Here is a 25,392-nt window from a genome sequence, read left to right as displayed (position 1 = left end):
TGAGTAGAAAACTGCCATTGAAGTACCAGTCCATTCCTTAAAAACAGAAGTATATGGAGCCACACACATGCACGCTTTGTGTGTCACACACAAAAAAATATACACGCATACAGCTGCGACTGAGAGCCCCAGCCCTGGCCATTGTTTCCATCTCCGTTTTGGAAGGGGCTGCTGCTTTATCTCCCTCCCTGGAGAAGAAGTTTGGCCCTGGGAATGGGATCGTACACACCACCTCCTGTTTACCTCACTTACTTATACAAGTATAACACACAGAGACGCACACACCAGTGTAAAGTAACTCAACAGCTGGCCCTGATTTTCCAGATAAAGGCCCAGTGTGACAAACAAGGCCATAATACTCATATGAAATGGCACAGTTCCTTGTTGAGCGTTGTTGAAGGTGAAAGCAGTGGCCACCCTACAGTTACACTTTCATTCACTGTAGTGATCTAATGTTGTGTGGGTTTTAGCTTGCTGCTTAGATTATTAAAAAGCCTCCCGTATGTGTCTGAGCTCCTGGGCAAATACACTCTGCTTATCAGAACAAACCTTTGTTGGTCTGTGAATAAATGCCTGTCAATTAGCAAGACACTGGCAGGTGGACGTGCAGGTGAAAGAACAAACCCTGCCTTACGACATTTAATGATTGAGTGAAAATAATGCAGCAGCTCACCAGTTTAAGCAGCCTTAGCCAAATGCTCTGATCTCACTGTGACCAACGTCAGCTAAACCTTTATTACTATAAAGGAGCTAGTGTTTTCAAAGGGGTTTACCTGCACATACACATGTGTATGTGTGTGTATATGTGTATGTATGTGTATATATATTCACCTTACCTAAACCCATCGCTCTCACCCCCCTTGATTTGCGTAATAGCGGAACAGCTTTGCATGACTGACTGTGCCTGGTGTCTCCTAGCTGTTGCTGGTGTAGGGGAAGCTTAGCCTGCACAGGAGCATTTGATTATTCAAAGCACACGCTTCTGCCTGCAGTGCAGTGAGGAGGATAGTTATCAGAGAGAGAAGATGAGAGGTGGGATGAAAGAAGGAGATTTTTTTTTTTTCTCTTTCGTGTGTTTGAAACCTGATTTGCTGTTGAGATTGTTCACATGAAAGAATAGATAATGGCCAAATCAAATCCCTTGAATCTCTTGGACGGGGGGGAGGGGAAACTATTTCAGATGTGTTGGTGTGATTGTGAGTGCAAATGGTTTTCTGTCTCTCTGTTGTTAGCCCTCGGTCAGATTAGGGACCTGTCCAGGGTGATGGACACCAGCACCCCTACAACCCTCTTAAGAATAAGGGAAACAATTTTCTGATTATTAGGAATATAGTTTCTTTTTGTTCTCAGTAATGAGCCCTGTCTCTAAAAGTAAATAAAATGCATTTGTATAAAAATCACAAAGTGCTTCACAATAAAACATAAGACGATATATAAAAGGTTAACATATCATGTCATTGTAAAGCAATAAAACACAACAAAGTTCTACTGCCAGTGCTGTTTCAAAAGAGAACTTCCTGTCTACTGGAACATGAATTTGTGAAGTTTCACAAACACATGTTCTTCCTTTTCTGTTGTAATTCAATTTCAGGTAATAAATCATATATTAAATGGCCTTCTGGTAACCCTGAAAATGAAAGAGAAGCCTTTAACATGGTTTACTTTATGGAAGAGTCTAATTTAACCCAACCATGATGTTTGGGTTAAGTCCTGCCTCAGTAGGTAAACACATGACATCAGTACTGACGGGAATTTGGGGTTAGTGTCAGTGTAAGAAGCACACAGCTCTCAACATGAGATATATAGAGAATATATACACCAAATGCTTTATCTGTGCCTTGTATAATGATCACACCTCAATCATTAAATGGATATTTTACCGATCGTAGCAAACATTAACGATCAGTTACAGGCCTTTGTCCTTTTCATGCACACACGAGTACTATAGTGGTATAAGAACTGTTTGAAATAATAATAATCAGGATAATCATAGATTTATGAATTTGTGTATCATAGATGTCATTGCAGTCGTGTAGGATGCAGAATAGCTCACTGACCCATTGCACGTGTCATGTGACAAGAGTGTGCATACAGGCATGTGGGCAGAGCAAATAAGGTTTACGGTAGTATGTTTAAGCGGATTCTTGATTTGTTTTATTCATTTTCTATGAAAAACAGGCTTTGTAAGAGCAGAAGCAACACCAACTCATTTCTATAAATGTGTGGCCACACTTTTATCATATGACTGGAGTTCAGTGTTTAGCCTCTGGCTTTTTCTTTCTTCTGCTCTTTCACTTCAGTGCTAAAGCCAGGCAACACATGGGGAGAGGAAAATGGGGAAAAGAAGAGAGGAGAGGGGACAGACAAAAAAAGAGGAGGGGGATGACTCAGAGCGCAGTAATGTGGCCCATTGTGGCCCTCAGCATGCAGCTTTGTGTGTTTGTGTCCCCATGGCACTCTTGGCACATGGGGAATGTACAAACAGTCCTCACACGGGCCATTGCATGTGTGCTTTTTCTCTGGAGAACTTCTTATGGTGTATTCAGAGCAAGTTGAGTAATGATGATTAGGGAAACTGATTGTAAAGAGGAAAGAAAAGGAGAATAGAGAATCGCTGGTGTATCAAGGACAGGCACAAGGTGGTGTTCTGCATCAGTTCTGTGGGTCTCATTCCCGACATAGGGATGGTTGTAAAGGACCCCTAGCATATAGGGTTAGTGATGCAAAGGGGCTGGTTAAACCCAAACCACAATCTTTTTCTTAACCTAACCAAGTAGTTTTTGGTGCTTAAACCTAACGAGAAATGAAAGTAAAAAGGGTGACAGAAAAAAAAAACAAGTCGGTGAGTGTAAAATAAATTAAACACAGGTCCAAGCATTGGTTATGAAACTTATGACTTATTATACCGCTACGGCTCTAATCTCCAAATGCGGACTTTGACCCACATTAAATATGAACTGTTACGTCTCGCTGTCCAGCGCTGCTACAGCCATTGTGACAAAGCAAAAAGCAAAAGAAACCCAACCCACCTTGTGCGTGTCTCAGTGACGGTTCTGTTTGACACACTGGAGGGAGAATGCATCATTTCTGTCAATTATGAGTCGCACGTTTGCTGTTGGTGTCATGTTAGAGTTGGATTTAAAGGAGTTATCTTTTCCAGAACTTTGGGGGATTGTAGCACGCAGCGAGATCCTGGAACGTCACACTGTAATTCAGAAGCAGTCATGCAGAGAAATTCCCAGCTTTCCTCCTATTCCGACATGATCATCACTGTGAATGAGTCATTTCTGTCAGTTATGTGGAGACAATATGTTACTTAAGGTTTATACAAGAGCTAGCTAAGCTAGTTTTTCATGATGCAATCAGAAAGGAATCTTCAGCTCCGTCTACTTTCAGTCCAGTGATCTTCATCAGCATGTAGTTAAAATACAAACAAACATTTGTTTGTATTTTCATTTTTATTTATTTATCTATTTTGAAACATATTTTTTGGGGCTCTTCCTTAATGAGTTACAATTGGCTATTTGAGTCAGATGAAGCCCTGTTCCCCCCCCCCCCGCCGGCTTCTTGTCATGAATCAGTAAGTTGCACGCAGAGTGGATTGGGTCCGGTGTTTCAGTCGGCTTACCTTCCCAGACCTGTGCCAAGGAAAGGGAGAGGAGGAGGAGAAGGGTGGTGGTTGATGCAGACAGGAGCTGCTACCAACAAAAGACTGGTTCAGAAAGAGTAGTGTGCGCCTCCTTTATCCCCAGACCCCTCTCTCATGCCTGGTTACGGCTCTCAAATTACCTCTCCATCCTCCGTGATGCTTGGAACAGAATGAGATGCTTTGTCCCTGCGCTCCTGTACACACACACAGACACACACATTACACATAACCTTTTACCATTTTCGTTTATTTTAGCTTGATCTATGTGCTGCATGCACTTTTAATATCATGCACAAGAGTGCCTAACAACAGTTTTTGTGCGTCATTAGCTTAATGATTTTTTTTTGTGATGATCTTTATGATTAAGTGTTTTCCAACTTTATTGCGTGTATGTTATAATCTATGTGCTTGATGTGTGAATGTGATGATTCGCACTCCCTCCCCTTCCAGTTTCTCTGGTTTACACAGAAATCTGTGGTATTTAGAAACCAGCACGCCGGGAATGTAAACTTGATGGCTTTGCTTTCCAGGACTACATGGGTACACAAGAACACTTTACCAGAAAAGCATGAGTCAGGCAGTACCACCGAAGCTGTACTAATTCAGAGGCTTACATTAAGTTTTTGTTCAAAATCCATGCTGGGAATCAGCATCTAACCAATCACCAGTAATTTTACAATTAATCAGCAGTAAGTCATAGCTGACCAAAAAGACTGCGTGAAGACTACTACTGACTACTGTAGAAATCTCACAGATGACTTAGTTTTCTTAGTTTTTAAAAGTTAATCCAGTAAAAGTAAGAAAAGTATATGGGCATCTGTGCAGAGCATGTTACTTGGAAGAGATTTCCTCAATCATTTGTTTGGCAAATCTCGCCCTACTTGTTTAAGCAGCCACTCAGACTGGCACAGATTCACTGCATTTTGCTTGTCTTCAATGTTCAGGCTCATGCAATAAATAAAGCAACCTTTGTTTGCCAGTAGATGTTTATTCATATTAGGTTACTTGATGCTCAAAATGCTTTCCTAGTATCACGTTTCAAACAGGAAGCTCATCAAATCCAGGAAGAAAGAAGCTTTTGCATCTGACCTTCAGTGTGCCTTTTGCAGAGATCATGATAGTAAAACGATTTTCATTATTTCCACTGATAATCTTGATGCAAAATCTCTTGACTTGCTTTGAATCTTTTACGACATGTGTGTATGCAGTCACATTCACACTTTAACAGTTAAACAGATGAGACTTTCTAGAAGAAGCCGGAAATTTCAGACAATTCCCCACTGTTCACAAGTGATTTACTTGGACGTAATTCTAGTGACAGCATGAGGGCATAGTTTACTTTACTGCGTTATTTACATTTCATTTGTGCTTCTTTTACTCATCCTTGTTTTGCTTTCTTTCTTTATGTCTGCCAAGCCCAGCGGTTAGCTGACGTCATGGGTTTTGCTTAATTCCTTGTAGTCCTGGCACAGAGCTGTCAGTCACTCCTGCAATTTATTATGTGACATTTGTGTTTCAGAGACCACAGCTTTCTTTTCTTTAAATCCAGCATGGTGCACTGTAAAGAGCAGGGATGATTATCATATTTATTTATTTTTTTTGTGGACTCCATCTTTTCACCAGCATGTGACCTCACTGGGGTTAAAAATAGAACCAGCACAGTAACGCGTTTGTTCCATCACGAACGCTGTCAGCACAAAAGGAAAAATTCCTGCGCTACACCAACTTGTTGTTAGGATCTAATGAGGGCAGAAACGTTGACGTCTTTACGTGCCCGTTGCCATGGCAGCCCCTCATTAAACACCTCATCATTTTCAAAAAGATGGGGTCCTTACAGAGTCCCGTGCCTGACATGTTAACAAGGATGGTGGGATTTATGGTGCAGCCTCAGGGGTGTGTCTGACTGAGATAAAAAAGCAGAAAGTGAAGTACAGGTGTACCTCCACCCATTATCACCCTCATTCTCAAGAGTGTGGCGTCCGTGCACACGTGCACTTTTTGGGGGGAGGGTTACACAGCAAGATGTGGATGCTCAAACAATGTGTGTTGTTTGAAGGGATACAACATGTTTCCTGTCTGCTATAAAACGCCTGGATCGGGTTCCTGTTGTGATAGCCAGCTTCTGCTGCAGAAACACATCACTGTGGAGGACCATGTAAGGCTATGGAGGTCACACTGTTTACAGAGCATGCGGTGTACACAGCGACGCTGACGTCCAAGTTCTTGTCACTGGAGATTGGCCCAGCTGATTCTGAAGAGCTGCGGTGTTTTGGGTTTTTTTATGTTTGTGTGTTGCTCTTAATGCTGTTTTGAAAATTATTCAGCCGTGTTGCCAAAAGGTCACAACTGGTGTTCTTTGCATACGCAGCTAGGGAAATTCAGTGGCTTTTGTGAACTGGATGTCTAAACTACATGGTTAGTTTTTTAAATAAAATTGGAAACTTTTTTTTGTCTTTGACTTAACACTAGAGCTGGGCGAAATGAGATTTTTTCATATCACGATATGTTTTTTTCATTTCAGGCGATAACGATATCTATCACGATATAAGCCAAATAACTATATTTGTAAGATTTAAATGTGCCGTTGCTCACAAGTAAAATGTGAAATAATCAGCAGCTTGTTTTTATTTAAATATTTATTTCCCATAATAAGTTCAACAGGGTAGATGTACTTAAGGAACATGAGACTTTTTCAGATAAATAAAGGCAAATATTGCAAACTACACAAAAGGCAGCCGCTAAAGCGTTTAAGTTTCAAAATAGAACAAACGAAACAGACTAAATTGTCAGTTCCACTTAGAAACAAAATATTAATTCTAAAAATAAATCTTAGTTTGTTTTACAGAAGAACAGACAAAACTGACTAACTTGTCAATATCAAATAAACTGAGAACTAAAAGGAAATTCTCAATCTCTCCTTGTTGTATAGCTGAGCTTTTCAAACAGTTTTAACAGTTACTTTAGTCTGACAAAAGCCGAATGACGAATTAGCGCTTCCAGTCAGAGACTGAGGCTACGTCCACACGTACACGGGTATTTTTGAAAACTGAGATTTTCCATTTTCGTTTTAAAAAATAATCCCGTCCACACATAAAGGCAGAAATGAAGGAAAACGCTGCTATGAACATGCCAAAGCAGCAGGTGGCGCTAGATTCCTAACCGTGCCTAAATGTTGGCCAATCAGAAGTCTAGAAGCCTCGGTGGGAAAAAGTAAACAAAGCTGGGGCATAGAAGCAGAACCGAGTCGTAAGTGTGGAGGGACAGTAACTGTGTGTATATGTAAGCATTTAAACACTGCAGAGAGTAGAATTAACAGTAACAGTATTGTAGAAATTCATTTCACCGAAACAATAACGTGGCGCACAGTGTGACGCATGCACCAGTTTATTGTATTTCCAGACTTGCTTTCGGCACAATTTACAGTGCACGCTACTCTATTTTTGTCAGACTTGAAATAGCCGAAATACCTTCACACTACGGAACTTCTATGGCTCTTCCGTTTGACAATCTCTCCGGCATTGGAACCATCATCTGTTTTCTCTTCGGTCACGCTCGGTTGATTTTTCTAGTCGGCACACTCATTTCCTCCATTACCCGCTGGCTGCTTCCCAAACAAACACACGTGCGGCTTGGCACTTGTGCTGTACGTAACAAGTCACGCGACGTGACGCTGCGGCTGTGATTGGTTCGGCTCTGCGCTACTTAATTTGGATTGGCTGACCTTTTTTTTTTTTTTTTTTTCCGAGGACAAGAGCGGCGAGGTCTATCGCGATAGCTTAATTTCTCTATCGAGTAAAAGTTATATCGCGATACATATCGTTAGCGTTCTATCGCCCAGCTCTACTTAACACTTTCATTTGTGTGTGTGTGCATGTGTCTGTGCTTGTGTATTCAGTGACAATTCTAAGTGCCTTATTTGAACATGTCTTACTCTCCTTCCTCAGGCCCATATTTTATGTTTATACATCCTTTACACCTTCAAAAAGCTATAAACCATATGCTCATGCCAAGTTTGCAATTTCCTGTTGTGGCGATAACAACAAATTGAAATAAAAGGATAATATTTCTCTTATTAGTCCTAAAACATGGCCGCCTCTAATTCATTTAATCCACCAAGTTAAGTTGAGTTAATAAAAATCTACAATAGTAATGTAAAATGATTGATGCAGAGCTTCCTGCCGTAAGGTAGTCAGAATAGTTTTTTTTTCTTTGTTTGTTTGTCTGAGGTTTTGCAGTTTCCCTGTATTGTCTGAAACAAAATTAACAATCATCATTTCTCGCTAAGCAGCTGACAGAGTACAAGTTACATCCGAAGCATCATGCACATTCAGTGAATTCACAACATCTAAGCTTTGTCAAATGCAGTAAAAGTGAGGAGGATAAAGATCGAAATTTGCTGTTTGTAAGCTGCATAGCTATGGCTAGCTGGCACCGAAGAAGCGGCTGCATTCATTGTGCATACCCGAGCATACATTCTTGTGTGGCTTGGTGGTCGATGATGGCTGGTGCAGAGCTTCAGGAGGGGAAGTGATGGGGAAGATGAAAAGCAGAAGCAACTAGCGAACTCAGCAGGACATAAAAGTCTCTGTTCTTCACACATGCAGTGCCTTTTATATAAAGAGGGTCTATATTTAGAAGCACTGTTCTGTAGCTGTTTGACATAACCTCAACTTTGAAATGGCGCTGACTGAACTGGACATCAGTGGTAATGCTTTACACGTATGCAGTAATGCTTTGGTTAGATTGTAATGACCTGTAGCCGATGTGCTTACTCAAATAAAACATGAAATAAAATCTACGTGCTGCTGCTCCTGCTGCTGTTTTAGTAGAATAAATTTTGGCTCGTCTTTCATTCATTCCTCAGAACAACTCATCATTAGAGGAGGCGAAAGTAGCCGATGTGTACAAGGGGTATTAAGTTAAGCAAAATAAAGTTTTTCGTCCCTTCTAGAGTTTGAAAAACTTGTAGAATATTTGGAAAAAATGATCTAAACTGCCTGCACTTGTTTGATGTCAGATAAAAATCGCTCTCTTTACCACTGTGCATGTGACCTGCTTTATATGACCCAAACCTGAGGTGATTGACAAGGAAATAAAGTAAGAGAGGAAATGGCAAGCATTGATGTGACCTCAAGTGTGCATGTGTCTGGGTTTTGTTTTTGTTTGTTTCTTTTTTTTCTCTCCAAGCTAAAATTTCCCAAAAGCCAATACTTTGATGGTATCTGTGTGAGGGCACAAACTGAGATGCTTTGTGTATAAAGAGCACATCACTTATTATGTTTGAATCATTTTGTGTGTGAGTCTGTGTTCCTGTGTAATGTGGTTTAAAAATAAATTATATATATATATATATATATATATATATATATATATATATATATATATATATATATATATATATATATATATATATATATATATATATATATATATATATATAATAAAAAAATCATCTCTTGCTCTCATTAAAGTTGAAAGTTGCAACAGCACACAAAGGCCCACATCAACAAAAAAGTTGCTGTGGCATTGTTTAGGGTGACAATGGTCACCTTTGCTTGGGTTATGAATTTAGATACATGGCTGTTCACGATTGCCTTCTGAAACTACTTGAACAGCTTCCTGTCAACCACATCTGTTCATGTAATGCCACCGCTTACATGAGAGCAGCAATTGATCCGTGTGAGGCTGCTTGCTGTGAGTTAGTCTTTGATTGAAAAAATTAAAACAGTTTGTTTCTTAAGACACTATTTGTTATTACAGGTTGTTATAGCAATCTACAGATGTGTATCAGTAGCATGTTTTAGATGTTTTCAGTCAGTGACAGTGTTGGACTGCAAGGCAGCTTAGCACCAGACTTACCACGAAGCCATGTGTTTTTTTTTGTTTTTTTTTTTCCCAAACATGCAGAATATGATTTGGCATTGTCTTGCAGAAAGAAACCGCTGTCGTGACACCGTTTAGTACTCAATAGTCCTTGTTGCTCATTATTAATGGTGCCTCCATAGGGTTGAGATATGATCTAATATGTGATTTTATTAAATTTTTTTGTTGTTTATTTCAGGTTGTTTTTACTAACTTTTAAGACCTGTTAAGGTCCAGATTATTTTTTATTGTGTCCATAAAATCTTAGTATCGAAAATTTATTTATTTTTTTACCGTAACTGTGTGCTATCATATAGCCTGTTATTTAATAATGTCCCGATTAGATCACGAATCAAACCTTCTGAACAAAGTGTGTTAGTCAAGTCAGTGATGAAGTGAGAGATCTATCTTCCAACTTTACCGTGACATCACCTTGAGTGAGAGGGTGTGAACCACACTAAAGAAAATGTCGGCCTTTATTAGTTTACTTTATAAGGCAGTTGCTGTCCTGTTTCTCATCAGTGTGTAGACAGAAAAAAAGGAGGAAGGAAGACTAATCAATAAAAGAGGCCATTAAAGGACAGTTAGTATTGAAGAGGAAATTAAAGGTGACGGGAAAACAAAGGCAGGGGACATAAAGAAATCCTAGTTCATAATTCATTTCACTCATAATGGCTTCATTGACCTGAATAGTAGAGGGAACACTAGGCAACCTGATCCCTGGTACCTCAGAGAAAGCAGCTACAGATCCACTCCTTCTGCAGCCAAACCTCATCACACTATACTACATCTAACTATATACTACAATACCATCAGGTGTTTGTGCACACAAGGTACACAAACAGATATATTCAGACTCCACATCTTGTAAGAATATAGCTTTTAACCTCACAGCAAAATATACAGTGTATGATTGTAAGGCAAATGTTTAAATTTCTCAGCATGCTGACATAGATGAAAATTATTTGTGGTACTTTATTCTTATTCCACCATTACAAAAAAAAGAAAATGAGTTTTTTTTTTCTTTTGAGGTAGCAGTGGTTTTACGGAGCTTGGATTTTGTGCTTTTCAGCCTATCTGTAAAGGCTTGTGGTGTGCAGAGACGTGGCAGCTGCAGTTATGATTATTGCATTGTGTATGTTTTGGACGGTACAATGTGCAGAATAATATGACTAGCTGCCTTGATTTGCCTGCTAAGAGGCGAGCTGTGACATCAACAGCGTGAGGTTAATCGCAGAGAGGCTGGCATCAAATAGCGTCACGGGGCTCATAGAAGACGGCTGTCTGTGGATTTGGAAAGAGCTTGGAGTCTCCTCTGATCTGGGCTCTGTGGGTGTTTTGTAATTACTAATGGCTGCAGTTGGTCTTAGTTGTGGCAATCCCTGGTACCGATGCATGTAGCTATTACATGATTCACTCCCATCAGACATCAATCTGTGTGTGATTGCGGGTTTTTAAGTCTGTACTTAGGGAAAGGTTGGAGCCTCTGCTCATTTGTATCTGCAACGTCGGCTTGACTCAAAGCCAAAAACTGCTGTGCCAGAGTGTTGGGAATAAAGGGTCATTTAAGTCAAATTAGAAAACTGAACAAACAAAAACCGAACCATAAAAACATTAAGAACATTAAGATGGTTTCAATTACAACAATTGCAATTGAATTGCAATTGTTGTAATTGAAACCGTCAAATTGCAACATTTCGTTTGTAATCTGCACGATTAGTAGAAGTGTTTTCACAGCAACTAATATTCAAGACTGCGTCTCCACTGTTTTTCTTTCTCATAGTAACTAAACAGACATGAGATGTAGTAGTGATAATGAGAATGCTATGCCTCACTCTTTTTACTGAACCTCACATAAAGCTATGCAGAAAGCTTCCTGCTTTCACCACTATTGTTGTTCAAATAGGGTCCCACCCTCACGCCAGCATCCACTTGGTTAGTTGACTAAAAAGAAGGACCTTTAATACGGTCCCTGGTAAAGCTACATTTGTGAGTGACGAAGCCGCTTCACTGCCTGTGAAACCCGTCTCCTGGGGTGGACATCTCTCAAAATTCTGGTGTAGGTATTTTTTTATTTTTTTTAATCCACCGTTTCAGTGTATACATCAACACTGAAACTTTAGAAAAGGATGCCCCATAAAAACCAAAACGACAGCCATGTGAATTTTTTATTTTATTTTTCTGCATCCACTCCATTGTTTCAAGCTTTATAATACTTTGGTATCAGAGAAGTTCACGGTCTGCAAGCTGTCCAGATCCTTTGGCTGCAAAACAAGCCAAAATCATCACTCTCCCACCTCCGTGCTCAACAGTTGTTTGTGCGGATATGCCGTGTTTGGTGGCACACGTGCATCACGGCAACACAGCTCCACTTTGGTCTCATCTATCCAGGGGACATTGCTCTGGAAGGTTCAGATGCACCTTTGCAAAGCTAAGCTGTGCTGCCTTGTTCTTAATAGAGAGAAGATGTTTTCTGATTGGTAACCCTTCAAAAAAAGCCATACTTGTTCAGTCTTGTTCTAACTGTACTATCTTGAACTTTATTCTGTATTTAAGGCTTGTGGCTTTTTTGTTTTAGTTCACTCTCACCACTCTTATCACAAACAAAATCTTAAAAGCTCCTTGCCCAACATAAAAAGCCAGACAGAATTACCAACTATGGTTTTTTTTGTTTTTAAATCAAGGGTGTGTGTTCATGTCTAATGTTCAAGCCCTTATACCTGTGACTTTTCTGGTTGCAGTGGATGCTGGAGACCTTTAAGTAAATGCCACTATATGTGCTTTTTGTGACTTTTTGTTGACTGTGTGGTCAGTAGCAGCAGGCCAATGTCGGGGCGTGGTGAACTCACTGTGTAGCTTGGCAGCAGTACAGGCCAGGCCTGGATTTCAGATGTGGTGATGTGGAGTGGCTGTTGGGGAAACAGAGGCAGACTGTCTATGTGCAGAGGAGGGGAAAAAAAGGGAAATGAGGGGGGAGAAGAGAGGGTGTGTCTGGTGGTGGTTGTGTGTGTGTGTCATTGTGTTGTTTCAAGTTGGAGACCTGGGTTCCCTTTTCTGTAAGCGATTAGAACTTAGCCAGAAGCGGCAAAGAGTGTGTCTGTGTGTTTATTTTTTATATATTTGTTTCTCTTCATCTTTCTGGTTTCATTTATGCTTACTTAAAAAAACAAATTATTATAAAAGCACACAAAGGTCCTGCTCCCTCTCTTTCTTTGGTGTCCTGTGTGGCGTGGCCACTGAAGTGAGCCAGACTGCATTAACTATTCAAGAGAGCAGGGTTTCCCTATGACAGTCTCTCTCGCTCTGCTGACTTCTGATTGACACGCTCATCCCTCATATCTCTGAAAGAACTTCATGGAAACACCTATGCGCGCTTGTGTGTGCCATTGTGTGACTGACAGGAAAAGGGGATAAAGTTTCTCCTTTGTCTTGCCTTCCATGTCGACCGACTTGCTTGATTTGTGGAAATCAGCTTGTGTTTCTTGTTTAACAGCAATAGCATCAGCATGTGTTTGCGTGTTGGCAGTTATATATCCCTGCAGCGTTACATAGCAGAGCATGCTAGAATTAGTTGGAGACATACAGTAGAAGTTATGCTTGAGAACATGCATAGACATGTTCACACTTTATAATAGCGGGAGAATCTTATAACAGATCTTGTTACTGTTAATGGCAAATGGAATGAGGTGACTTAAGTTGTAGCTTTAAGTGCATAATGGACTAAATTTGCATTGCTAGCAGAAACTCTAACAGCCAACCCTTAGATACTTTATTTAGTAGCATTAAAAATAGGCTGGTGTGTTGAGTGGTCTGTGTTGGCAACAATGAGGCCTTGCTTGAAATTCAGTCGTCTGTCTTTAAAGGGGATCAAAGTGGACACAATGTTCAAGATTTGTTTTCCTTGAAGGGTCATAAAAATGCTATCCTTGTATATTATATTTAAAATTAAAAAAACAGAATGACTAAATAAAGTTTGTCTTGTCCTACAGCAAATGTCCATTCACCATCTTTCTAGTTTCAGGAGCTGAGTCATTTATTTGTCATTCATTATTTTGAATGAAATATGACTTAATCAGGGTTCTGCCTTGGCTGCAGTTGATTCTCCTAACCTCTGTTTTTGTATTTTCTAGTTCCCAGAGTGCGGCTTTTATGGCATTTATGACAAGATATTGCTGTTCAAGCATGACACATCTACCAACAACATACTACAACTAGTTAAAGCTGCCAGCGAAATCCAGGAGGGAGATCTGGTGGAGGTAGTGCTCTCTGGTAAGCTCTTCTCTTCTCTTCTCTTCTCTTCTCTTCTCTTCTCTTCTCTTCTCTTCTCCTCTCCTCATTCCATAAGATAACCATATCAAAAACAAAATCATCTTTCCATTTGTCTTATCTATCTTTAATTACTTCATTGTTTTCATCCTTATCTGCTTATTTTACTACAGGTCCTACTTTACACTACCCTAATCTGTTCTTTCATTGTTTCAAGCTGTAATTTCCCTCGTGTCCACAGTCAGAAACTTGATCTATTTTTCCATCCCGCTTGTATCTCATTCATCTAATCGTTTTCCATTTTGCTCCCTTACAATACCGTGATTGTATCTTGTCCTAATGTGACGTGTTATCTATTTTAGCGGCAGCTACGTTTGAAGATTTCCAGATTCGGCCCCACGCGCTCAATGTGCACTCGTACCGGGCCCCGGCTTTCTGTGATCACTGTGGAGAAATGCTGTTTGGGCTGGTTAGACAAGGACTGAAATGTGATGGTGAGGGAAATAATGAGAAGAAGTGTGAATAGCACTAGACGCTCATATGGTGAAACAAATTTGAACACTCAGTAAATATGGTCCATCTCTTTGCTCCCCCCGTTCTTGGATGCATGCTGCCCCCTGCAGGTTGCGGGCTAAACTACCACAAACGCTGTGCATTCAGCATCCCGAACAACTGTAGTGGGGCTCGCAAACGGCGTCTGTCCACCACGTCGCTGAGCAGCAGCCAGTCCCTGCGCCTTTCGACCACTGAGTCGGTGTACAGCGTTGGGACAGCCTCCACCTGCGCAGAAGAAGCGAGTCTTATTCGCTCACACACTCAAATGGTACTGCCTCATTTATCCACATAATGCTGAAGTCACTTTTAGAATTCTTTCAAGTGCCACATTTTCTGAAACACTGAGTAGATTCCTCAGACATTCCTAATTCCCAAACACTTTTCATTAAACTTCATTAAGCAATATTTTTTTCCTTCTCTGTGTACGCTTTTGAGATATTCATCTGAAACTCTTCCTGTCTGACTGCATTCCGCTAAAGGGGCATTGCACTGCAATATCAGTGAACTTTAAGTAAATAGATTAGGTCCGTTGAGGCTATAATACTTACTGCTGCTGATTTCCTCTGTTCAGCAACTCTATTTGCAAAGAAGATGTAGAAAAACATTTAATTAGATGGGCAGTAACACTTATTACTGACTGATTTCCCCTGGTTATTGGCTCCCAATTTAAAAAGAAGTAGGAAAGGCGTCTAATTGGAGAGACCACACACGCACATGCTGGCACGGACACGCATATATATGATGTACCAGATAAAATCATAAACGTATGACGAGTTAATTATCACCCAAAACTGCAGCCTCCTGTGTTTTTTAAGCCATTTTCAGCTGGAAATTTAGTTACAATAGGAAGATGTTTTCAGAGAAGGAACTGAAGACAGTGTAAACACTCCGTCCAACAACAAAGAACAGACAGATACACAGCGACTCGACGGTGAACAAAGTTTCGCATTCAACAGCTAAGGAGTCACATATTTCCCTTGGGTGTTGTTTGAAAACAAAAACAGAGCAAAAAGAAACTCATTATAAGGGACTTTTGTGAATAGGGAGATCTCAAAAAACATAACAGTGTGGCTCTGTAATTTCTAGATGTGAGTAGCTGGGTCATTCCATATACACCTGCAGCATCTGCTGATTTATTTTCTTTTTGGGGTTGTTTTTTTTTCTTTTTCATTAAATTAGTGATTACAGGTCCTCAAAGTAATTAGTGGTGGCCTGACATTTGGCACTTGTTAAGTTGCCTCCCCCCCCCCCCCCCCCCCCCCCCCAGCTATCTATATGAAATGACTGAAAGCTCATTGAGGACAAATCCGTTTTACAGCACAGCTTCAAGTGTCCAAATCTAGTAACCCTAACACACATTTTACTTCATGGCCACTTTAATACTGCTTCTACTGTTTACATAAATAATGAGGGCTGTAGGAGGGTAGATGGGAAGCACTTGCTGATGTTCCATAGAGTCACTCAGCTGTTTGCTGACAAATTCACTGATCAAATCAACAGTTATTAAGGTTCGGAGGCTATAAGCAAAAGTGAAGTAATTAATTACTTTGGCTACAGGCTGAATAGCTTCCAAAGGTTTTGATTTAAGCACCTCAACAATTGTGACTGTCGCTAAAAATTTGTTTCCTATTTATTCTGCCAGCCACGGACAGCTAGCGACGCCCGGCGTTTTTACACGGGGCGACCAGTTCATCTCGACAAGATGCTGATGAGCAAGGTAAAGGTGCCCCACACGTTCGCTGTTCACTCATACACTCGACCGACGGTGTGCCAGTACTGCAAGAGGCTTCTTAGAGGACTTTTCCGACAAGGGCTACAGTGCAAAGGTGAGCGCAGCTGAACAGAGTGTCTTCTTTGTATGACCTTCAGTGGGATGCAGAATGCTCACTGGTCTTTCTGGTTTACCTAAACTGTTTCTGCAATCTTCTCAGATTGTAAGTTCAACTGCCACAAACGATGTGCATACAAAGTTCCTAATGACTGCCTTGGCGAGACCATTGGAGGTGAGTAAAGATGAATGTATTAGCTTTTGTGGTGTGTGTGTGTGTGTGTGTGTGTGTGTATTACTCTGTTAACCCTGCATGGATTTGATAGCATGTGTTTCCATTGTCAGAATTAGATTACTTGAGAGTATAACACTTTATCTAACAGCTCTGAAACTCACTATACTAATCTTTTTATCTTCTCAGAAAACAGAAGTAACTCTGGTAAGTATTCTTGGTGTTGGTTTGCAACAAAGTGAACTAGCTTCTGTAGCATTTTAGAATTAGACGAATGGTAATAGCATTTGTTTCATAGTATATTTAAGGCTAAGCTGCACTTAAACCCTTCTCTTGTTTGTTTTTTGGCTCAGACATGTTGAGTCCCACTGCGGACCCCGAGGTTCCAATGGACTTTAGCAGCGAGTATGACGGCTCTGACAAGTCTTCAATAGATGACTCGGACGAGGCCTGCAGCATCCCTGGTTCCTTTTCACCTGACAACAATCAGGACGGAACTAATGGAGATCAAAGGTGTGAGATGTTTTGGATAAGAATATTATAGACAGACTGATAGAAATGTAATTAAACTCATATTTTACCTGCTGACTACCTTAATGCTGTCCTTTTCCTTCTAGTGTTTACATCCCTTTAATGAGGGTGGTACAGTCTGTGAGACAAACAACCCGTCGATCCAGCACAGCTATAAAGGAAGGGTGGATGGTTCACTACAGCAATAAAGACACACTGGTAAAAACACTACCCATGATTCCTGTACTGCCTTCTTTCTAAAAACTATACATGAACCACTCTGAAATTCTGCTAGTAGTGGAACACTTGGAGACTTAAATTAATTTATTGTAGATGCATGAACTCACTTTCTTCACTTTCTCTTCTATGATTTATGGCAGTAAATTCCTTCTAGACATCTATTTTTTCTGTCTACCAGCTTGTTGTGCAGCCATTTCCACCTTGATGAGGTGCCCGCTTTCATGCACTTTATTGCTTTCTTTTCTGTAATATTTCTGTGTATGAGGCTGAAGCACTCAGCAGATATAATAATTTCAACCTAAAATCCATTTCCTGCCTTCTTTCTCTTAAGATCTAAAATCTATATTTGACTTTCTAGGGCAATTTATTTACCTTTTCATTACTTGTTTTTTTTTGTTTTTTCCTTGTTTTTTTTCCCCCTCACTGGCTGAACTAACACTCTTCGTTCACTTTTTCTTTCTCTCGATTCCCACCTGTTCATCTGGTAGCTTAAATTCCTTTTCATCCTTCTTCTCCTTTGGCATTTGGTGACATCCCCTTTCATTCCTGAAATTTACCCCCCCGCTCCATGCCCCATCCTTTATACTCTGTCCTCGCCACACCACGCTCATTTTTGTTGTCCCATCCCAACATCTCACCCTACTCCAACCCCCAACAGAGAAAGAGGCACTACTGGCGTCTGGACTGTAAGTGCATCATCCTTTTCCAGAATAACACCTCCAACAAATACTACAAGGTAACGACAGCTTTTGTCTTAACAAGCTAAGATTCATTTAAAGTCTGCAGCCCTTTTCTTTTGCTAACCCGTTCATTCATCCACCTGCAGGAGATCCCTCTTTCTGAGATCCTGGAGTTGCGTCCTGCTTCTAACTTCAGTCTCGTCTCCCAAGGCACCAATCCCCACTGCTTTGAGCTTATCACAGCCACTATGTGCTACTTTGTAGGGGAGGATCCCAACACCCTCCCCTCTGTGACCCAAAGCCACCCCCAGACTGTCCCACAGACACCTCCCTCCCCAAGCCAGGTGGCGCCCAACAGTGGCATTGGACGTGAGGTGGCAAAAGCATGGGAGAGCGCCATTCGACAGGCCCTTATGCCAGTCATCTTTCAGGACGCACCGCCAGCTGCGGGGAACATGCCTCACAGTAAGTTGAGAAACAGGTTGATGAAATTGTTTTGTGGAAGATTGTATTGCCAAGATGAAAAGACATAATTTAGAACTATTACACTGCATAACCTATGCTTTGTTCCTATCACTGTTTTTCTTTTCCAGGACAAGCTTCTGTCAGCATATCTGTGTCCAACAGTCAAATCCAAGAGAATGTGGTATGACTTGTGGTCTAATTAAGTAACTTCTGTCAATATTGACATCAATTATACATTAAGCATTATGCATGAAATATTGCATCCCTACAGGATATTGGCACAGTGTACCAGATTTTTGCTGATGAAGTGCTTGGATCTGGGCAATTTGGAGTAGTGTATGGAGGTATGGAGACCTACATCCGACAATGGAATTGATCAGTCCATTGATTTGATGGTTAAAGTGCTTTGCTGAAAGCAGTGGTGTCTAAAGTTTGAAGCTAACAAGAAGCAAGATTGTATTTCACAACCTCTGTGTATCATGCACTGTGCTAAAATGTGTTTTTAGAGTTGACCTGATTTGACACATAATAGGCTGTTTACAGGTTTTAAGGAGTGTTTTAGTCAGTTTTCACAAGTGATGTTTCTCATGCCAGCATTAGTCCAGAGTAAGTGTTAGAAAATGGAATAAAAATCTGGGTGTGTAGAGATAGATGTATATGTATCACAAGTTAGCATTTTAATTGTTAAAGTTCATGTCAATATAGTTAGAAAAGACTGAACAAGTATGATGTGCTAGGAAGGGATGCCAGGGTAAAACTGTATAAAAAAAGAACAAAGCACCGCCGCTTAGGTTTGCAAAGTTGCATCTAAGCAAACCACAAGAAATCTGGAACAATGTCCATTAGACGGACAAAGCCAAAGAGAAGATGTTTGGCCATAATACTCAGCACCATGTTTGGCGATAACCAAACACGGCAACAAATTGCCACAATGATGTGCATGGAGTATATATGTATGTATATTCAGTTTACTGTCACAATGTAAACAATCTGTTACTTGCACAAACTCCCTTCAGGAAAGCACAGGAAGACGGGGAGAGACGTGGCCGTCAAAGTCATCGACAAGCTTCGTTTTCCAACCAAGCAAGAGAGCCAACTGAGGAATGAGGTGGCCATCCTGCAGGTAAACGCACGCATTTCACTGGACTTTCTCTCAGAAGAAATTATGTTAATGATTACGTCTAAAAGTGTCTGTGCAGGTTCTTAATCGTTCAGATCATGGTCGTCTAAGAAGCTTGAAAAGAAAGCGACTGCACTTCTCATCCAAGAAGCATTTTGTGCTAAAACCATTATTAATCATGTGAGTCATTAAATGAGCCAAGGTGTGGAAAAAAAGGCAGAGGTCATTGCTAGCAGAGGTTTCGGGTAAACCCACTGTGAGACCTTGCCAAGAGGTCATATGTCCTATTGAGGTCACAGTCAGCCACCTAAAATACAGTCTTGACATTCTTTCCCAAGCACCTCAGCCCGCACTCACAACCTGCGTTAGGTGATCTCAACAGGTCACGTGATACTGTGGTTTTACCTGAAACATCTGGTGGAAATGACCCATGCCTTTTTTACTTTATCTTTTTTTACACCTTGGCTAATGTGATGACTCACACGATTAAAAGTGGGTCAAAGACTCTTAAGAGACGACCCCCACTAGGGTTTAAATACCTGGGACTCTCCACCGTTTGGTTTTAGAACTAAAGAAGCATTTTGGATGAAATGTGACAAGTCTCCACAAAACTTAATCCAAATGCTTTCTTTCCAAGCTCATTATGCCTGAAAGAAAGTAAAAAACCATTTGTAATATTAAAAACTACCATTAAACACAGTGAGACAGTAATAATGTAATAGTAATCTGTGCTTTGTAGTATCACAATAACCAGATTTTAATCTACACTATTAAAAAAGCTCAGTTTTGCTTATTTAAATGATTAATTTCTAATTATTTTACCTCGCAGTCATTGACAGTATTTAAATAAGTAGTACTGTTTCTCCTTTCCTTATGTGATTGCAACTTCTGAAACGAGCAAAAAGGAAAGTTTGCATATAGAATTCAACTAAATGACACGACTGTATAAAACCATTTAACATTTTCATTCATGCCAAATATGTGACAGGGAAAGACTTCACATTAACAACGTCTGTTTAAAATATATATTTTTGAAAAATAACAACGTATGTTTGATTTCACCTTCTTGGGCGGCAGACTTTTTTCCCCAGCAGATGGAGGTAGTGGTGCACTAGTCAGTCTGAACTTCCCCCTGCAGCTCGGCATTTTACACAAATGCAGTTATGCAGTCATTATTATTTATGGAACATATGTCATATGTGTGACTTCTGCGGAATACTTATATTGTTTGCCAAAACAGAGTTTATAAATTTTCTGTTCTCTGCTTCCTTCTCCTGTGGTTTACTGTCTGGTTGTCACGGTCTGGTCCTTTCTGTTTATCCCCTCCTGTGATGTTCTTCCTGTATTGCCCAATTTATATTTGCTTCTTAGATTCACACTCTATCACAGTTTATTTCTGGTATTTCATCTTTTTACACACAACATATTTTTTCTTATCGTCCGCCTTCTCCCCACACTCCCCTCACCCTTCTGTTGTTTCTCTCAGAGTTTACGTCATCTGGGCATTGTAAACCTGGAGTGTATGTTTGAAACCCCAGAGAAAGTGTTTGTGGTCATGGAGAAACTACACGGTGACATGCTGGAGATGATTCTCTCCAGCGAAAAAGGCAGATTGCCTGAGAGGCTCACAAAGTTCCTCATCACGCAGGTGTGTATGCATTTTCAAATAAGTCCCATAGCGGTAGAGAGTGGGTAGTAGAGACCCACAAGACTAAAATGGCATTCTGATGCTGCAGTGTTTCGCTGCATGCTTCCTCTGCTGACATGATGAACATTTACTGAACCTTACATTTCTGCATATTCTAAAACGAAGCTTTGCTGTGTTTGATTTTGTTTCGGATCATCTTGCTCCCGTGGTTTTGGGTATGCACATGACGTCGGTGTGCATGCAGATTCTTGCAGCTCTGAGGCACCTGCACTTTAAGAACATTGTTCACTGTGACCTAAAACCTGAAAATGTGCTACTTGCCTCTGCCGATCCCTCCCCACAGGTAAAAACACACACACACACACACACACACACACACACACACACACACACACACACACACACACACACACACAGATGGATTTCCCAAATCTGAGCTGAGGAAAGTAACAGACGCTTGCTAATGGCGTTTTGGTTACATGAGTCCTGTTTCTGTTTCTTTCTCTTAACATTCTTTCTCATAACCGTTCAGCTATCTTAGTGAGGACCTTCATTGACATAATGGTTTCCCTAGCACAAAGATAGCTAGACAGGAACACGCACACACGCACTTGCCCAACCAGCTCGTTTGCAACACATGTGGTTTCTGCATTTGCTCATATACATTTCCTGCCATTTTGTTATTTTACCAGATGCCTCGCAGTCATGTGTCTCTGTTCTTGACTGTTTTCTTCTCTCAGGTGAAGTTGTGTGATTTTGGCTTTGCCCGTATCATTGGAGAGAAGTCATTCCGCCGTTCAGTGGTTGGCACACCTGCCTATCTGGCTCCAGAAGTTCTGTTAAACCAGGGCTATAACCGCTCACTAGACATGTGGTCAGTCGGCGTCATTATGTACGTCAGCCTCAGCGGGACATTCCCATTCAATGAAGATGAAGATATCAATGACCAGATCCACAACGCAGCCTTTATGTATCCTCCTAATCCCTGGAAGCAGATCTCCAGTGATGGTAATCTCAGAGAGGGAATCAGCTAGAGGAGATTTCTCCTGTTAAACACAACCGTGAGATGGACGTTGATGTACACTTACAATACCTGCAAAAGCTATTGGATTGGTTTTTGTAATCAATATATAAAATTGTTATTTAACATCACCTTTGCCTAGTAGTGGAGAAAAAAAGAAAACGTATGAGTGCATATGAGAAAGGGCAGCAAAGAGTGACTAGTACTGAATGTTGTTTTCAGAATGCAACCAATCTGATCTGTGATAAGTTGTACTTCAGTTTTACCACAAAGTCGGGTTTAGTGTCTAGACAAATAAGGTATGATAAAGAGATGACAACTCTGATGGTTTCTGTGTGCTTGCGTGTGTGTGAGTGAGAGGTGGTTTGATTTTTATTGAAAAACATGTGTTTGTGTTTCCAGCTATTGACCTGATCAACAACCTGCTGCAAGTTAAGATGAGGAAACGCTACAGTGTAGATAAAAGTCTCAGCCACGCATACTTACAGGTACTATATTAATGAACTGCTCACAGGCACACATTAGAATGAATGTTCCACTCTATCGTTCCTACAATTTTTTTTTATCCGTTATTATTTGCTATTAAACATACAAGAAAAAGCCCCCTTTTCTGTGGTAAATGCTAGTAACTGTAGTTTCTGAGCAGCAATTTAAGTCCTTAAAATTGCTTCAATAAAATTTGTTGCTTTTAAAGAAAATTGCAACAATAAAGCCGAGGTCTATGCACACAAATCCGAGCGTTGAAATGTCAGCTCAAGGCCGGAGGTTTTTAACTTTATTGAAAACATAACAGAAAGGGGATTAGTTAAAGAAATTGTGTTTTCTTTGACTGCACAGCTCTTAAATGCCTGCTTCAAAACAAAATGTTTAGCGGTGGAAAAGCAGGCTGCTATTGCTGTTGTTTTTTTTGTTGCCAGAATGTCACCGGATTAATTAATATTCATTGTCACGGTAGCCACGAGTGGGTTGAAGCATAATTGATCATTTCAGTGTCATTCTAGTTCTTATGTACACACATGCACATGTGCCCCCGCAAACAAATGCATTGGCACATGTATCGATCAAATCTTTGCGATTCCCGACACTCAGATTTCATCACAGTGTTTATTCCTGTTTGTCATTTCCCAGGACTATCAGACGTGGCTCGACCTGCGGGAACTGGAGACTAAGCTTGGGGAACGTTACATTACCCACGAGAGCGATGACAGCCGCTGGCAAATGTATGCCCGTGAACACACTCTGCCATACCCTGCTCACTTTGTGCCGCCTCCTCTGGCGCAGGCTTCCGATGACGAGGACGGCGGGGAGGATGCAGATATGCAAGGTCTCACAGAGAGGGTCAGCATACTCTGACCACAGAGAGGTGGAGGACTCACGCTCATTTAGGAAGGATGAAAGAAGCGGGGAGAAGGAGAAGGGGATGGTGGCCTTGTACTCTAAAAAGACACACTTGCAAAGAATCATGTGGTTTTTATAAAATAAAGTGTCTGACTGATTAGAGCTGCGTGAGAGCACTCGGTTTTACAGCTATAAATCCAATTTCTCTCCTCCAGCCCGAAGAAAACCTTTAAAGCATTTACTCTGCTCGTCTTGGTCCTCTTTCATCTTTTGAATTGTTGAATTTCTTTTATGATAAAGACTGCTCAACTCTATTTCACATTCCCTGTTCATCTGTTCAGGGTGCCTTTACAGATAAAAGGTGCGGAGTGAACTGTAAATCCGAATTTGTCAGAGGAATGAAAAACAGCATGTTCTTTCCCCCTGTCAGTGTAGTGTGCATCAGAGCAAACAAGGAAATGGCATTTTACCACAGGTGCAGATAAGAATCAAAGAATCAAACATTTTGCTATACAAACAGTAGTAAAACCCAGCCGAAACGTTACGAAATTAAAAGCAACGCGATGCTTCTTTTTTTTCTTTAATATATTATTTTAATGGGACTGACTGGAATTACAGAAAATTCAGTTCAATCTCTTTTCAGTGATGGAGCTCTTTACAGCAACAAAAGACTTCCTCTGTGCTGGTAATTACTGAAGTGAGTCCACTGAGAGAAGCCATCTATATTCACAAATGCATTCCCATAAATTCGTGTTCTATAGTGAAAACCAAAGGTATCGATCTGGCGACAGCAAATCCTCCAGTAATTACTGCAGGTTTGTGGCCACAATGGCCTTGTAGAAAATTATATGTAATTAAAGATGCCATTATGAGTTTAAATGAACTAGCGTGCGGGCAGTGTAATACTTCCACTCACAGGACAATTTTCAGTCGTGAGATTTCGTATATCGGTGACAGCTCTCTGTAGCTGCTGCTGAAAATTGCTTTTTATTGTGTTATCATTCGTTGTGAGCCATCTGAGGTCAAGCAGGTCACTGAAATGATTTGTACCGTTAATAATGAGCAGATAAATGAACGCATCTTTCAGCAAAAGCAGACATTCCCCTGTGATGTAAGTGTATGGGTGGACAGTGTGGGTCACTAAACTAGTTTGGACAACTTATCTTGTACAAGTATTGACTACCTTTCATGTCGATGTGTTACATGTTTCTGTGAAGTAGCATTATCTAGATTCATCATTGAACATACTGTAGTTACTGTTTTATGAATGTATAACCTGAAGCTTATATAGCTGTCAAATATGTGTAGACTGTGTATAACTTGTTTGAAGGATGATCCTGGCTTTTAGATAATACAAACCTCCTACAGCATTGTATTTGTCTTGGAAGTTTTATTTAACGTGACGTCCGTGCATGCTTAACTGGAACCTGCTCATTTTCACCTGCTTCCTGAGAAATTTCACACAGGCCTGAGCAGATACGGATTTAGTCCTAAAATATTTGTCAGCCATATACAGATTATTTGCTTTTTCCCTATAAATATATTTATAAAACAAGGGCCATTACTGTGCCTTAGATTGTCTATGGAAAAAGACGTGTTTCATTTAAAGCATAACAAAAGAATAAGGACGACTTGTTCTGCACCACTAGTTTTCTACTCACAGGCTGACAGGCTGTTATTTCTTTTACTCTCAAAAGAAGAGGAGATTTTTTCCCCTCCAAATATGCTGCTGGGTACTTTGGTACAGACGTAGGCAACATGGACTAAAGAATTATGATGGAATTGGAACCAGAGACACACAAAAAAGTACTCCCAGCTCTCAAAGCACAGACAGTGGGGTTTTTTTTTTGGGGTTTTTTAACACCCCACAGTCTGAGTGGCACTCAAGAGGACCCTGTGGCCATGGAGGCAAAGACGCTGAATTTTTTCCCATTGTGAAATGAGTACTCTTCACTCAGTTATACTGGTAGAAGTGCACCCTTGTTGCTCCTACCCTACACCCGTCGTCATTCTCAAACAATGCCAGATGATAGACTCT

The 25,392-nt window shown here is 40.6% G+C and overlaps 1 protein-coding gene across 2 annotated transcripts in view; it reads left to right on the top strand.

The window, feature by feature from the left end:
• Nucleotides 1-24,724, top strand: part of prkd2 (protein kinase D2) — a 31,434-nt gene extending 6,710 nt beyond the window's left edge. Inside the window, exons 2-19 of one of the 2 annotated variants that reach the window (XM_085243459.1) lie at nt 13,642-13,780; nt 14,140-14,271; nt 14,401-14,600; nt 15,975-16,158; nt 16,264-16,335; nt 16,522-16,539; nt 16,686-16,845; nt 16,950-17,061; nt 17,741-17,818; nt 17,909-18,227; nt 18,356-18,408; nt 18,499-18,571; nt 19,244-19,350; nt 20,834-20,995; nt 21,240-21,338; nt 21,736-22,003; nt 22,419-22,504; nt 23,145-24,724. In XM_085243459.1, the coding sequence (XP_085099585.1) occupies nt 13,642-13,780; nt 14,140-14,271; nt 14,401-14,600; nt 15,975-16,158; nt 16,264-16,335; nt 16,522-16,539; nt 16,686-16,845; nt 16,950-17,061; nt 17,741-17,818; nt 17,909-18,227; nt 18,356-18,408; nt 18,499-18,571; nt 19,244-19,350; nt 20,834-20,995; nt 21,240-21,338; nt 21,736-22,003; nt 22,419-22,504; nt 23,145-23,369 (2,487 nt within the window). In that variant the 3' untranslated portion in view covers nt 23,370-24,724. The remainder of the gene's footprint in view (nt 1-13,641; nt 13,781-14,139; nt 14,272-14,400; nt 14,601-15,974; nt 16,159-16,263; nt 16,336-16,521; nt 16,540-16,685; nt 16,846-16,949; nt 17,062-17,740; nt 17,819-17,908; nt 18,228-18,355; nt 18,409-18,498; nt 18,572-19,243; nt 19,351-20,833; nt 20,996-21,239; nt 21,339-21,735; nt 22,004-22,418; nt 22,505-23,144) is intronic. The other variant, XM_085243460.1, reaches the window with a different exon arrangement.
• The last annotated feature ends 668 nt before the right edge of the window (nt 24,725-25,392 follow it).

This window comes from Mchenga conophoros, linkage group LG14 (genome assembly GCF_057382185.1).
Source record: "Mchenga conophoros isolate Kocher_MC1m ecotype Shallow Benthic linkage group LG14, M_conophoros_male_GT1.1, whole genome shotgun sequence".
Taxonomy (NCBI): domain Eukaryota; kingdom Metazoa; phylum Chordata; class Actinopteri; order Cichliformes; family Cichlidae; genus Mchenga; species Mchenga conophoros.
Note: the sequence above shows the minus strand (reverse complement) of the source record. Positions and strands in the feature narration are given on the sequence as shown.